Source organism: Melospiza georgiana, chromosome 6, assembly GCF_028018845.1.
Source record: "Melospiza georgiana isolate bMelGeo1 chromosome 6, bMelGeo1.pri, whole genome shotgun sequence".
NCBI classification, from domain to species: domain Eukaryota; kingdom Metazoa; phylum Chordata; class Aves; order Passeriformes; family Passerellidae; genus Melospiza; species Melospiza georgiana.
The window spans coordinates 17,116,012-17,132,094 of NC_080435.1; the positions used below are offsets into that span (position 1 = coordinate 17,116,012).

At 38.8% G+C, this 16,083-nt stretch overlaps 1 protein-coding gene across 1 annotated transcript in view; it reads right to left on the minus strand.

Annotated features, from left to right (window-relative positions):
• The window catches only part of OTOG (otogelin), a 93,013-nt gene that overhangs the window by 15,096 nt on the left and 61,834 nt on the right, over positions 1 to 16,083 (minus strand). Inside the window, exons 34-42 of the mRNA XM_058026465.1 lie at positions 13,125 to 13,242; positions 12,370 to 12,449; positions 8,231 to 11,958; positions 7,425 to 7,593; positions 6,456 to 6,592; positions 5,168 to 5,257; positions 4,598 to 4,781; positions 1,748 to 1,968; positions 749 to 887 (exon numbers count right to left, since the gene is read on the minus strand). Of these exons, the coding sequence (XP_057882448.1) occupies positions 749 to 887; positions 1,748 to 1,968; positions 4,598 to 4,781; positions 5,168 to 5,257; positions 6,456 to 6,592; positions 7,425 to 7,593; positions 8,231 to 11,958; positions 12,370 to 12,449; positions 13,125 to 13,242 (4,866 nt within the window). The remainder of the gene's footprint in view (positions 1 to 748; positions 888 to 1,747; positions 1,969 to 4,597; positions 4,782 to 5,167; positions 5,258 to 6,455; positions 6,593 to 7,424; positions 7,594 to 8,230; positions 11,959 to 12,369; positions 12,450 to 13,124; positions 13,243 to 16,083) is intronic.

Sequence of the window (16,083 nt, forward strand, 5' to 3'; positions counted from 1 at the left end):
CCTGAAGCACCAACACAGACCACTTACCTACATAACAAATTAAAACATAAGGAATCTGAACAAATTAAAACATAAGGAATCTGCAAGCACTTCTCTTCTTGTAACAACATTTTCATCAAGCTTCAGTTTGCATTTTGGCAGCAGAGTTACAAACCATGCAACAGTGTTGACACAAAATAATTCAAACTTCAAAAACATTTTCAAATACTACACAGATCAATCATAGAGTGCTCTGAAGGAGTAATCTAAATAACTTGCCAAAGAAAAGGCATCACTCTGGTATAAAAATAAGTGTGATGTGTCCCTTCAAGATGGATAGAATACATATTTACAGCTATATTTTGTAAGAGCTCCTTTTAACAGTTATTGCTAATAAAATCCATACAAACTGAAAAATTAAAAAAAAATGGGCTCAAAACCACAGACCTCCTTATGTTGTCACTGAAGGGGGCTTTTCCAAGGTGATCATGGACAGCATAAGGAGATGCTGTGATGCAGCTACAGATCCCATTTTGCCTTACATTTTAGTGTTGCTGTGGGAGAATTCTGCTGCCAGGATGCACTAAGATTCCATCTAATCTCAAAGGTGTTTCATTTCCCCAATCCCATCTCCAAAGGCACAGCTTCCTGCAGCAGTATCAAAGTACATGAAGACTCAAGAAGCATTGGTATTCTCAACTTACAATAACTCTTAAATTAGGCAAATTTTGTCTAAAACCAGAGGTGGGCACACATGCAGAATACTCACGGCAGTAATCAGAGCTCCTCCACTCTATGCAAATATTGAATTTGTTGCACATCGCCACATAGGCAGCTAGTGAAACACATGGATTTTGAATGTACTCAGTGTCTCGAGCCCATATATCACAGAATTGCTCAGGTGGAATCTAACAAAGGGAAAAAAACAGAGATGGCACCTTCATAGAGGCTATGCTAGGTAGGAAAGCCTGATCTTTAAAAATATCCACTACAAAGAAGGCAAGAGTTCTTGGCTCACGGTAAGCTTTCATTAGTGTACAAAGATAATCCACTAGTATTTAAAAGTAAAACTTCCTGAACACTGACATGATTACACTCCTTAGTTTCGTCTCTTATAAGTGCCAAGGTAAGAAGTAATACAGCTCTTCTAGTAGAAGGCACTATTACTTGGTTCCTTCTTACGTTTACATATTTACCTATTTTTGGTCTCCTCTTCATCAAAATTAGCTGTATATAAAAGGTCAAATGGTAAACATACTCATATGTCCACACAAATAATTTATTTGCACACCAGGAGTTTGTTATTTGCTCTAGGCTTGATTTCAAGGGTCTGTTCTGCCCTCTCACATCTCCAAGCTGGAACTCTGTCTCTAGAGCCTTTGAGAATGCAGGTTCTCAGATTACCTATTGCAATTCTGGACTTGTTAAATTACTGAAGACTTAAGGATTAATTAAATCCTAAAACTATTTCATGTTTTTCTACATCCCTCTGATACAGCTGAATTACCTGTGACTGATTTATGAATTATGTGGTATGTTAAAACTAACAGAGGTGAAATTCTGAAAATTGTTTATTGCAACTCTCCTATCAAGCTGCCATACTCTTCAATTACTTTTACCTTGCAACTGTAAGCACACACTAAAATATACATCTCATTCAACAGATATAGTTACATGTAGCTTCACATTAGTGAAATTACCAAGTATACAAAAATTATATCTGAACTGCAGCTCTCTCAAAATGTAAGCTTTGAAATAGTTAACATACATAAGGGTGACAGCTGCTGAAGGTCTGGTTCAACACCATTCTTAAGCACTCTGAGCAGTCCATGACTGAGCAATTAGTTTCCTGATGCCTGTCTTCTCCAACATACTTTAACGTGTCTGGCACTTGCCAGCTGTCTATAAAAGTCGAGGGTGAACTGCTTTGGCTTAAAACTGTCCTGTTGGGAAGCATCAAGTCATTTTCCAAGCTTCTATCACAAAACCCTATGAATTACCAGAAGAGAAAAAAAAAAAAAAAAAAAAAAAAAAAAAAAGCCAGGTTAACACATGTGAAAAATGTTTGAAGTGGTATATTCAAGAAAGTAAACATCTTTTCAAAATCTTATACTACATGACAGTATCACAATCTACAGTAGATTTAAAAAGTCTTCATTAGGAGACAAAATTCAAAATACACAAAATTCAGAAAAATGAAGGAAAGCAAAAGTAAAGATGCATCTCTGAATGGAAATCTACTGCATATCAAAGAGCTTCTCAGACAGTCCAGCAAAGAAACTGGAACTTTGCTCCTAAGCTGCACAAACACTAAACAAAAATGCATTTTAAAAAAAGGTTGCAAAGCACCTCCATGTATAGCAACAAGTTAAAACTGTAAATGTTTTCAGAAAAGGGAACAACCATAAAATATCAAGATGCTTATGTGATACCAGAAGGCAGCATCATATTTTTCTTTCTGTTTTAACTAAAATAGTAAGAAATTTTGAAACACTTTGGAGCAAAAGGAGAAATTTAACATGGACAGTGACTGTGGTCAGCAAAAAACATTCAAGTATTGCAGTAGTCTCCTCAGAATATCCTTTAAAAACCAGCAGATAGAGAAAAGCAGAATGATGGATCAGACCCCATTCCATCTTAATCAGTTTCTGAGACTTTTGTATCAGGCTTCTAGAGTGTTTTCTTCTGTTGGCTCCACAAGAATGATCCTAATTCTTTATCTGTTCAAAACAGTATTTGTGGATTCCACCCCTTTCTAAAGAACTGGTCTGTTTTACCATTTTTAGCAATTCTTGATGACAATCAGTGATACAGCAACAGGCTTTCAGGGAGTAAAACAGCTTTCCAAACTGTGTCTGATTGAACCTTTTGAGTCTGTATTTGCAACACAGACAGGAAGTACATGATGGTTCTGAAAGACTTCAAAGGATTGCTGTCAAGTCAGGGACATCTTTTCTCACTTCTCTTACCCATTGACAAGGAGGTTTAAAACAGCAAAACTAAAACTCCACATTTTTCTTGGCAGGATCCGGTTGCAACTGGAACTGACATGCTTTAAATCTTTTTCAGCAGTTTTGCTGTATAAATGTCCATGTTCCCCTCCCACATCCCTCATCTCCCACCCCAGCTCTTCAACAGCTGCCACATTTGCCCAATCCTTGCACTGTAAAAGACACTGTTGCTTCTGGATCCTTCCAAAGGATGCTCGTGCTACAAACATGTAATCATCATCTCAGTTTTAGCATTCCCATGAAGATCAGAAATCAAGACCTACCAATACAGCAGTTCAGCTAAAAGATGAAAGTCTGCTGCTGAGAAAGCATGCTGCTAGTATTTGCACCAACACAGAAAGGAGCTTAGGCTGGACTAATTCACCCTGAAAAGATGCAGTGCAACAAGCTCATTTGAGGCAGCCTCTTTAAGTGGCACCAGGCAGCACTGTGCAGGCAGACATGCAGAGAACCTTCCAGTCATGTGTGAACACCAGAAATACACAGAACATTCCCTGAAGAAGTTGTACTTGCAACACCATCCACAGAAATGTGTTGTCATCTAGTCAAAATGCCTTGTAAACCAGGAACATGATGTTCCCTATCCTCCCTACACAGTAAACAAACAGGTAAAGGCAAAAGAGATTCTCTGGATAACTTGAATCAGGCTTATTATAAAGATCCACTGTCTTTGTTGTCTTTTTTCTGTTTTATCTAGTTACAATACCAATTAGCCAAACAGAGCGAGAACAGTACTGAAAACAGAAGTTAGGGCAAATAAGAGATAACAATCAAATTTCAAAATGGTATAAATTCAAACTCTCTTTGTGAGAGACATATTTCTGTCAGCAGGACTGGAAACTGGACTAAGCTATTCCTGGTATTTGATACTGAGCTACAGGCATTTGCCCTTTCTGAAACTGGAAAGATATCCACTGTAATTATATGATCTCCTTAATCCTGATTTCCAGCTTCAATTTACAGCATAAATTTACAGATGCAGCTACCAAAGTGGGGACTTATATCAGTCAATACATACTTGCAAAAACTGTAATACCACCAGCTTATTCAAGGCTGTACTTTTTAGAAAAAGATAAAGAAGGGGAACACAGACCAAACAGTGCAGGGCACATAACAGACCTAACACAGTGCAACATTATTAAGAAATTCCCTCTAAAGTGTTTTCTCCAACAGTGAAACTAAGATTAGTTCTCTGAAGTTTACATTTCCTGCGAATTCTCACCTTTAGAAACTGAAAATAGCATATACCATCTCCTATCAGATGGCTATCAAACCCTAAATCTGTAAATGACCATATTTGAAAAAATGGACTTAGAGCTGTTCTACTTATTTGGGTTTGGTAACTGCAGTCATGCCTGTGGTTCAAACTGCTTACAGACAGAAGCAACACTGTGGGCAAAGAGGGATGAGAGGAATAAACACAAATATAATTTCAACAATAAACAAAATTAGTAGTAGATTAATTCTAACAGTATCTTAAAATTTGCAGTGAACTGCAATACATTTTTGAGACAGACCCTGCAATAAACAATTTATATAATTAGGAAAATGTGTCTCCCTAGCAAAGCACCTGAAATTCTTTATTTCTTGCACTATTCTATACTTACCACATAGTCCCAAAGCTCTTGGTTCTCTGGTATTATTCAACTCAATAATCATCACACCTGTGTTGTGAAACCACTGAATTCTGATTTTTGTTGGGGTCTCAACTGCATACTTGAAGCCTGAATCTTCAACTTTGTATCCATATTTTCTAACAGTAGGCCAAGCAGATCTTGAATTTACTGTTATCTAAACAACACACAAAAGAGAGATTAATGGTCTGGAAGAAGAACTGAGGCCAGATTTTTGACAGCTTAGGAATCTAAGTCCTAAGTAATTTCAGAAGCAGTCAGGCTTTCCTCCATAAAGGTAATACAGGTACCAAAGGTACAATTTATGTATTGTTATACAATAACAATTTATGTGCCTTACTCTGAGTCTTACCTCATTAACTACCCTTGGATCACAGTTTGACTCTTTGAATTTACCAGGAGAAATTTACTTAATTACAAAACTGGAACAATGAATCATATAACCTATGGTGTTCTACTATATTCCTCGGTATCCACATGAGGAGGCAGCTGACTGCAGAAATAAGGTAAATAAAGGAAAATAAAACCCCTCAAAATACTTACTTTTCTGCTTAAACGATTGATAATAATTTGATTTGATACATAAGTTAGGTTCAACATTGCCAGGCACAAAGAAGTTGAATTTGAATTACTCTGTGGAGAAAACAAAAATACATCACCCATAGCCATGATGTGCAAAATCTGAATACATTGGTTGCTTACTGGTTTTAGGTAGGAGGACATTAAGGATTTTGGGAGATTATGCTATTAAGAGAGGAAAACCACTGGTGATTGCAGTTTTAAGTCATGACTACAGAGTTTCTCTGGATAAACAAACAAAATACTATGACCTCATTGTTTCCAGCAACTGTGCTATATTATAAAATCTTGAAATTAAAACTGAAATACAGGGAAAAAATCTTATGGTGGACTAGCTGTTTGGACAAAAAATTCCACAAACTACATATCTGAAGGTCTGCAAGGATGAGATTGGGAATGGTGAATCTGTATGATATGTACAGCACAGAAGTAATGGATCAGGAACAAATGCACACTTCCTGAGCTACATAAGGGTGAATAAAACAGAAGGTATTGAATACAAGAGGAAAACAAATCTGTACATCACAAACACAGTCTTCATATCATTCATACTGAGCTTCTGAAATTAACTTCCATTAGGTGAAACCTGGAGCCAAACTTTGCAATGGACATTTATGTAGACATCCAATGACCTAGCCTTCACAGGAGAGACTGGAGTTAAGGGGAGTTTTGAAAAGGCTCACAAGAAATGAACTTTTCATGGCAACCCACACTACCCCATCAGACAGGATCCCCTTCAGGCTTTCTCTCTCACTCCTGTGTCAGAAACTTGGAATGCACAGGCTGGTCCCATTCAGTCTGGCATTCCTGCAGTATTTTATGGCCCTGAGGATGGGTGTTTCCAGCCCATGTTTGTCCATATGAACACAGATAAAAATAATCCTGCATTGAAAGAGACTGGTGGTACACTGGTACAACTGTGGTGTGATTGGTAATAAGGCAGCACTCACAGAGTGACATTTAATGATGTAAATCCGCTTGATCTCTCATCACCTTGTCCATATTACACATACCACAGGACAACATGGCCCTACCTCTCATCTTCCAGCTGTTTCACCAGGGACTGTGCATTTACAGCCAGGAGTAAAAGTGTTATACAATTCATAAGTATTGTGAAATGCAAGCACAATTAATAGATATTGCACAGAAGTGAATAATAACCACAATATAAGGTATTATTATGCTCTTGCCTTTCAGATACATCTTATTAGCAGTGCCAAACACCTTTTGTTAGCTGATAAATGTTAGTTACCATTCTACAGTCAAGGACATGGATGGTTATAGTTTCATCTGGAGTTTGACTAACAATGTAGGATGCTTCTTTGAATAAAGCCAAATGACTTCCATCATAGGTTACAATGCTCAGATCAGAGAAAATGGTGCAACGACCTAAGAAAAAAAAAAGAAATGTATTTTCTAACTTACTTTATCATTCCAGTAAATCTTACAACATATGAAGATAAACAAATTTCATAAGATGAACTAGCTTACTAAGAGGTTCATATATGCAGCACATATTTGATACAGGTGCATCTTTGTAAATGGACAGCAGAATCAAATTCTGCATAGTGTCAGAGGGGAAACCTGCAGACCTCTGTAATCAGCTATTTCCTTACAGTTCTTGCCAACAAAACGTTTGCAATTTTTAGAAACCTCAAACTAAAAAAAAACCAAATAAAAACATGAATGACTGCACTTCATGCCAGATCCATAGATCCCCTGTAGTCTTATTCCTCAGTTTCATTTTTCCTGAGTCTTATTGCTGAAGCTTTTGTCCTTCAGTGGGCTTGGAGTCCTATTCCAAGTTATTTCAAACTCTAAAGCCTAAGCAGAAGTTCCAATTGCTAACAGAGTCCCCAGACTACTAACAGGAGTAGTTAACAGTCTAGGAAATCTTTTCATGCTGAAGTAGTTAAAAAATGAACCAAAAAATCCTGTATTGATTATGTGTCCCCTGATTAGAGAGATGACAAGATGTGTCTAAGTCAGACCTAAACATATCCACTGCAGATACATAATGCTGAGTATGTTAAAAAAATCATTTTTATTTTATTTCACTGAATATAAAACTACACTTATAAATTTCCTTCAACAATGAGTAACCCAAAAAATGTGCCTCTTTTACTTCTATGCTATGGTATATAAGTGTCAGTTCTTACCCTTACATGCATTGAATTATTACCTGAACGCACTTCAAAAGTACTGCAGAATTTAAACTTACATGCACATTCCCACTTTGGGCAGCATTTGTCACCATTTGTTTGAGCAGCAAATCCTAAAACTCCACAGCTGGGTTGAGTAGCATTGTATGGGCAGTTCTGTGACTTATTAACCTGGATCAGCTGTCCATCCAAACAAATGTGCTTTATGCACTCACTCTCTGTGATTGGCTAAGGCAGATTCAATAAAAGACAGAGGTTACCGTTCATAACAAGTTAGTATCACAGTATTGTATAGTTTTTGTTGAAAAAGGAATTCACATTCTTCAGGCACAGAATACTTATTGATCCCCATGATGCTGATGAAGCTACAAGCAAAGAGCACCTTTGAAAACCTGACCATTCTGAGGATAGATTAACATTGCTGACCTATAGTAAAGATGAGAACAACACTTCTGAATTTTTAACTTTTTTCATTGTAAAGTTGAGAAGCTAAAATGTGGAAGGAAACAAGCAGGAATGGTAATAGGGGTGTCTGGAAAAATGTGCTTTAAAAAGGGCAAGGACACAAAACACTGACACTGGACATTATGAAACTTCTTTTTTGTCAAAAACCCCATCCTTGTAACAATCACACTCAGAAAACTGAGGCCTGAAACCCAGTGTAGTAAAACATTTAGAAAAAAATATTTTGCATAATGAAGTTATCCAAGGTTTCAGATATAATGGATAACAATCAGGCTCCCTTGTTTGATACAGATATTTTAAATCCTAAAGATCAAGGCATGGCTCACTATTTTATATTTTAATCAGTGTGTAGAAGTAACTAAGTTTCAAAGCAGGCAGGTAATTATTTATATCTACTCACTGTACAAGTTTGAAGCGTTGCTGTTTCTCGAGGCAACATAAAAGGTGATGCTGCAGCTCCTGCCATGGCTTCAGCTATTGTCAGTCCATCAGAAAATGTTGCAGTCAAGCCATGAAGTGTTTTGGTGGATGAAGTAAATGAGGAAACTGATGGAGCTGCTGTGTCATTTGGATGATCAGGTATCATTAGCAGTGAGGTCACAGATGGTGTTTGCATCTCAGATGTTACTTCAAATTTTGAAGTTTGAGTAGTACTGACTGATGATGGAGCTATAGAAGAGAACACTTTTGATTCAGCAGGTGAACGTGCAGTGGACAGAACTGAAGTTGTGTTTGTGAAATACAGAGGGTAAAATGTCTGAGGTGTAACAGTAGCACCCTGAGTAAGGACAGACTGGAATCCTGTCATTAATTCTGACTCTTCAGACTTCACTGTGTCGAGGGGCATGGCTCCTTTTCCTTCTGAAGTAACAGAAGGAGAGCTGGAGATGGGCTCTGTGACTGCTGCTGCTGTGTCTGAGGCTGCTGACGCAGTGCTGAGGCTTTGCCCAGCGCTGCTCATCGCTGGAGAGGCTGAAGCTGCCACTGAGGAACGGGCCTCAGGGGACAAGGCTGTCCTTGGCAGGGTCATGGAGCTGGAGGTGGTGGCTGAAGGTGTGACCTGCTTAGGCAACACCACAGTTCCCTCTGTACCACTTCCCCTTGATGTGGAGCCCAAAACAACAGGAACTTCTCTTGTTCCTGGTGGCAAAACCATTGAAGAGGTTGACTGAGAATCCGATGAAGGTGATGCTTCAAGTGTTTGTCTGGAATCAAGGGATTTAGTAAATGTAGCTTCATGTGTGAATTTTAGATCTGTAGCTGTCTTTTGTGTGGAAAATGAAGGAATTGGTTCTTTTTTAATTGTTGCTGAAGAAGAGGAAGTGGCAAGCACTTCTGGTGAGAAAGGGGGAAATTTGGTGTCAAAAATCAAGTCAGCTGTTGCTCTAGCTGGGACTGTAGGCTGCAAAACAGAAGTCCTTGATACAAGTGGCTGTGTAACCGCATCAGTTAAATGCAAATATTTTTGAGTGGGTAAAATAACTTTGGTAGGACCTATGGAAGTAGGTAACATGCTTGAATGAGAGCCTTCAGGCAGTGAGGTCTTTAAGGAAGTCAGTTCCACTGTAGCTTCAGTTGTGCTAGAGACAGGTTGTGGCTGACCAGGGGATTCTGTTAGAGATTCTGCAGGATACTGGTGAACTTGGCTCGTCAATGAAGGTTCAGAGGTCTGATGGCCAAGTTCTGTAGTCTTCTGACTAGCATAAAGTGGTGTAACAGTGGTCCTTGTGGTCTGTAGCAAAGGTTTAGCTCCTGAAGATGTCTGCAAGGAGAAGGGGCCTGCTGAAGGTGGAGGCAGGGATGGCTGAGCTGCAGCTGCTGGAATTTTCACTGCTTCTGTCACACTTTGGACTGCAGGTTTTAATGCTGTAGAAACCATTTTAGTTTCTAACAAATATTTTGATGTGGTTGTTACTTCTGGTAGCAGTTGTGTTAAAGGTGAAGAAACTAATTTATCTCCTAGATACTGAGAGGTGGAGAAAGTGTGAGAAGACTTTGTTACTGGAAGTGCAACAGAAGGGGACAGAGAGGATTTTTCTTTGCCTGTCATTATTTTTTTGGTTGTTATGAGCAGACTGCTGATTGCAGAGGTTGGGGAGAATGTAACATCAGTGATATTCACTAGTGATTTTTCATCTGGTACTGTTGCTATTGAACTTGATTCTAATATAGAAGATAAAATAGAGAAAGTTGGGACTGGAGAGGTCTTTTCTGTTAACACAGATTTTCGTACAGTTGTTCTAGGATATAAAGAGGTTATTTCATTGGATGTACTCTTGGGACTCAGAGTTGTCAGCAATGCTTCTTTTCCATCTGAGGGTAGTGAAGGAAGAGAAATGTTTAAAGAAATTAGAGAACCTGATGGTGGAAAAGACAAAGCAGATGGCTTTCCAGTAGAGATGGTAGAAATACTTTCTACTTGTGATTTATCAGGAAGTGTTGTCAACAATGTGGTTTCAGTCCCACTAAGGAGAGCAAGTGGAGATCCAGTGATGGATGTTCTTTGAGGTGACTCCTTTTCTGTAGCTACAAAAGGAGCTGTGGTGGTTTCCTTGGTTTTCATTGCTGATGTTGTAACACTCCCTGAATATGCTGGACTGCTTGTCTTCACTGTACTTGAAACCAGAGCAGACTTGTATTCAGTAGATATTTTTCCAGAAAACAAAGTTGACTTTGTTGCTATTTCAAGAGGGGACGTTATTTTGAGTGTTACCTTAACAGACAAAGGTGTCACACTGCTAGTCTCAGCCATGACAGGATATTTAGTGTATAATGTAGTCAGGAACTCAGTTGTGTTTAGAACCTTGTGTAAGGGATATCCTGTAGTTGAAACAGTTTTAAATGTTTTTTTTAATTCACCTGAAGCTGGAGAAGCAGGAATAGGAGCAGACACTGTAGGTCTCTTTGTAGAAAGAATGAAGGATTTCTCAGTACTAGAACTAGGATGTGGTGAATAGGGAGGGAAATAGGAACTTGATGTATGCTCCACGTAAGATGTTATTTTTGGGATTTCCTTTTTATGAGTTGCAAATGATAACAAAGTTGTTTCTGATGATCTCTCTCGGGTTTGTAGAGTTGTGATCTTTGGACCTAGAGTTGTAGTGACAAGAACCTCTGGAGAACCAGTCAGGTGTTGAACCATTCCAAGAGGAGGTTCTGTCGTTGTCTTTCCTACTGAAACAGGTGGCATGGTTGTTGGTGAAGATGTAGTCTTCTCACTCTGTCTGGTTAAAACAGCTGCTGCTCCTGTTGTTGCTGAAGACACTGGCTTTAACAAAGATGAAGTAGTGAGCGTAGGAGAAAATGATGTCACTGTAACATTAGCTGCTGTGGTAAGAGACTGTTCTACGCTTGTTTTTGTCCCTTCTGAAGCTCCTGTTAAGTTTACTGATGGTGTATATGAAGGCACTTCCACAGGTGATGTAGAAAGCTGTGCTACATATGGAGTAGTTTTTTCTGTTATTGATTCAAATGAACTGGGTGTAGATGTTGTAAGTCCTTCTGGTTTTACTTGTGCTCCTTTCGTGGGAAGTGTTCTTGTGGCCATTTCTGATAACTCCATTATTTTAGTTGTGACTGGCATTTCTGTTGTTCTAAGTGGTGTCCCAGCAAAAACAGAAGTAGCAACTGGTTTGCTCTCTGCTTCTGTTCTTGTGGTGACTGCATGTGTAGCAGTTGCTGTCTGAGGTTCTGTAGCCCTGAGCACTTCAGTGGAGCCACTACTGATCAGCTGTATCCTTGTGGAAGTTTCTGAACTGACGGCAGAGGGAAACAAAGGAGAAATGTCAACAGAAGCAGACAAGCTTACACTAGATTTTGTTGTCCCTGTTGTTGCTGTAGTGCTTCTCCCAGATGTCGTTTCTGTTGACTGTGAAGAAATAGTTGGCAATAAAGTTACAGCTGGAAGCGTTTTGTTGGATGTAATAGCCAAAATTTCCAGTTTCTCTGTGGTTGCTGTGAGTTGCAATTTTGTAGCAAGTGTTGTTTCCCTGTCCTTTCCTTCAGGCACAGGAAATGAAGTTACCTCTTCACTGATCACTGCCAAACTTGCACTTGGTGTTAAATGTGGAACTGCTGGGGTTTGAATGCTGAGAAGCAAAGGTGGGCTGTCGTCTGCAGGTTCAATGCCTGAAAACAGACACAAGAGAACAGCCTGAAATTGGTGAATAATTATAGTGATGGAGCCAGCAGAATTCTAGGTTAAATGGTATAACTGATCTTTTCAATAGCCTTTAAACTTCTAAAACTCATAGACGAATTTAAAAATAAATTCTTTAAATCATTTGTTTGACATCTAATGTTACTGAAATATTTTATGAAGAAAGAACAACTTTCTTAGTTTAAAATTTGTCTCATATTCTTGAGGAACTAAATTATTTTAGCTAAAATGTATGTTTAGTTAGCTGAAGGTTCATGTAACTAATGTCATGGTTACACAAATGTAGGCAGTAATATTTGAAGTTATGGTGAAAGAGCTAATTAATCATTAAGCTAAGTCTAACATATACTATATATATATATATAAGTTTTCAGACGTACAGTCTTCAAAATACACGCATCTTTGAGTGATTTCATCCAGCAACATGTTGAGAGGACAGGCAGGGATGCATCCTTCCACTCTAAAAGAAAAACAATTAGTATTAACCAGTCAAATAGTATCTTGTGGATCAAGAATTCAATTGCAGAAAAAGAATCTATACATAACATATAAGTGGACAGTCAGGTACACCTGAGTGTACTCCTTCAAAATGTCACTGCCATGGCTTCCACTCCCACCCAGATCTAAGGGAAAACATGAACTCTATGACACTCAGCTTTTTGAAATGAACAGTCACAGGTTCAAGAGTGAACACTACTGCTATAAGAAATACCCAATATTTTTATATGTCAAAGTCTGTGCGTCAGTTTTACCAGATTTAGCACAAATTTCACATCACAGGAAAAAGCAAGGCTAGATATAGCTGCTGCAATGACATAATGGAAAAGCAAGGGCACAACTGTTTGAAACAAAGTTGTGATAACCTCTCTTCATTAATGCTCTGTAATACTCCCAAAATGAAAGCTACAAATATAGCAGTCATTTCAGAGCCTGACAGTACACTAAAGGCTGAAATGCCATGTTTATGTAGCTGCAGCAGCAGGTTTTATTCCATTCCTTTCCTCTTTCACTCACCTCTTTACCCATTAATACAGTCCTGGTATGTTAAGTCTACATTTGGTCCTTGTATTCCTATTATCCTGCTTAAGTGTCTTGCCTAAACTACACACTTATCCATAAAAACACAGTCACTTACTTTGGTACAGTCTGACAGTTTTTTCCCAAAGGGTCCCTGCATGTCTTGAAGCAAGGGCTTGTGCAGGCGTCATAACGCCATTCACACGTGGAACGGGACAGAAGCTTAAATTTGACATCTGAAAAACAACAAAGATCTGTTACTCTTACATTCCTTTCAGCACTCACAGATACACATCAGTACAAGGCATGGCTTACATTCACTGTAGCATCTACACACACAGTGTTTATTGAAGGACTTTCAAGTCACTCAGCAGAAACACAAATTCAAATGCACTCCAGCCCTCCCACACCTCCACGCAGAACAGTTCCCTGCACAAAGCTGGGTTAGCCCAGTGGCTCTTCCAACACCTGCAAGATTTACATGCTATATCTGGATTTCAGTCCCTGCACTATGGCAGCCCACCCCAGCTCTTCTAGCAGCAGCCAGGGCAGGGCAGTGACATTTCCTGTACATTCATGCCTGCAGAAAGAAACCATCATCATGAATGAATCCCCTCTAAACTGGTAAACCTGAGCTCAGAGCAATGTTGTTCAGAGCCTACAAAGAGTAACTGCTCTAAAACAATGTTCACATTAAGCACCAGGAAAAACAAAAAGGCAGTTAATTACTTAGAAAGAACTTCCATTTTTGTGGGGTTTTTTTTTGAAGGGTTTTTTAAGTTTTCCTGATCTTTGCTTGACTGAGATACAAGGAGTAGCTCTTTTATAGCTTCTTGAATACAGTCAAATTTTCCATGAAGATACTGAGCAATTTTTATTCCTGCAATTTAGGGAATCTGCACTTATAATTAATTATCTCTATCATTATTAACTGTTAATGTCTCCACTTAAAATAAAAATAATTCTTTTAAAGACAGGACTCAGACAAAAGGGTGTGTATGTTGCCATCTAGTGTTACCCCTTCTACATCTCATTTAATCCAGGAATGTAATTTGTCACTCTTTTTAAAAACACAATTCTTATGACAGTTAAAAATGCATTTCTTATGTTCTCATAAGAAGATAAGTACAAGTGACTGAATTCTTCTGTGATCCCTTCCATTGACACCAATATAAGTTACATAAATCTAATGGGGGAAGGGAATTTTTGCCATACATTTTATTGACTGATGTATGAGGTCTTGTACGCACGGACTCGTTGAGTGGTAAGGTTTAAGGGCAAAAGAAAATACGTACCAGAAATACAAGGTTTAAGGACAAAAAGAAAATATATGGCAGAAAGACAAAACATATCAGAGACACGCTGGCACGGGCAATCACCAAAAGTAGTGATAACAGTAAATAAATCTAAGTTAAATCTAGGATATTTCATTCATTAGTCTACTCTAGAATTAAGTAAGGAGACAAATCCATAACTTTTAACTCTGGCCACAGAACTCACCATTAACCATAGAGTAAGTTTCAAACACAATAAAAGTACAAGCCTGAAGAAGCCAGACTGCAACCTGATGAAGAATGACAGTTTCTCAATTTAGCAGAACAGTGGCCATGAACTAACACTTCCAAATGCTGGGATTAACATACCATCTCTGATTCTCCAAATGAACCTTGACTTTTAGGAAACGATAGCCACATTTTCCTCAAGATTTCCTACAGACTAAGCTCACAGAGTTTGGTGGTGTTGCATGCCTTGGTAAGATTTAGGGTGAATCTCCACATAAACGCATAGCATTTGCTGAGTGTTTCATAAATGCTGCCTTCAGTCAAGAATGAATTCATGCTTGCTCACAAATTTTGTCTCTACTTCTACAAAAACAACTATGGACAACAGAAGAATCTGTGAACTTAGTAATTAAAAATTTCTTTCGAAGAGCCGTAGAACCAATGGACATTTAATTTTCCAGTCAAGGGATTTTAGAGAATGGAGTATGCAATGCCAAGGTGTACCAGTGTTTTTTAGTGTGCAAACTACATTAAAGAGCACACCAAATCACCACAGCAAGAGTATTTGTATGAATTGTCCTTTTTTTCAGAAAGTTTTCAGGATGTCTCTGTAAACCCATAAGGTATGAGGATATCTGCGCTTTTTTATGAATTGTGGAAAAATTCTTTAGAGTATTAAGAAAACATCAGTTGAATAATTCATCACATTTAGAGTTTTCACTATTGTCAACCTAACTTCTGGAACGCCTCATCATCCCAAGGATCAGGCCGCTGTAAATTGAAACAAAACAAAAAGAAGACAAAAACACCTGCTCAGCCCTGGTGCAGCCTCACCTCAAGCCCTGTGTGCAGTTTTGGCCACCACAATATAAAAAAGGACATTCAGCTGTTAGAGAGTGCCCAAAGGAGCAATGAGGATGGTGAAGGGCCTCGAAAGGAAGCCACATGAGGAATGGCTGAGGTCACTTGGTCTGTTCAGCCACCTCCACCACATGCTTCCCATTTTTTTAATACTTAAATTCCCCTTCCAGCAACCAGTAACACGAGCTTACTGCAGCCAGAGCACCGGCAGAGTTCCCTCGCCACAGAACAATGATTTGCAGTTTACAGACAATGAATCAAGCTTCTCGTACCAGGCATGTGTTCCTCAAAAGGATTTGTCGTGGCATCTGGAGACAGCCATGTGTCTCCTTGTCAAGCCTAGCAGCATTTGCCTCCCGTTGACAGGGTGACACAGCAAATCCTTCCCAAAGTGGTGACTGATGTCCTGGGGGACAGTGGCCCCAGCTGGGGGATGTGCCAGCTGAGCCCACGGTTCTCTTACCCAACAGGAGCTAGCACATCAAAATGCAGAAACCCCTTGTGGGAGCACAGCTATGAACATGGCCAAAGACAATAGATTAAAAGGTATTTCCCAACTCCATTGCTTTCACATCTTCTTGAACATCAGAGAAGCATTTTCTTCCCTGTAATTTATGATTTTCTTCTTCATGGCTTTCAAAAATAAAACTGGGATGACAAAAGCAGTTGCTACCATTTAATGAAGATTTTTGATATTTTATCACTGACAGACCA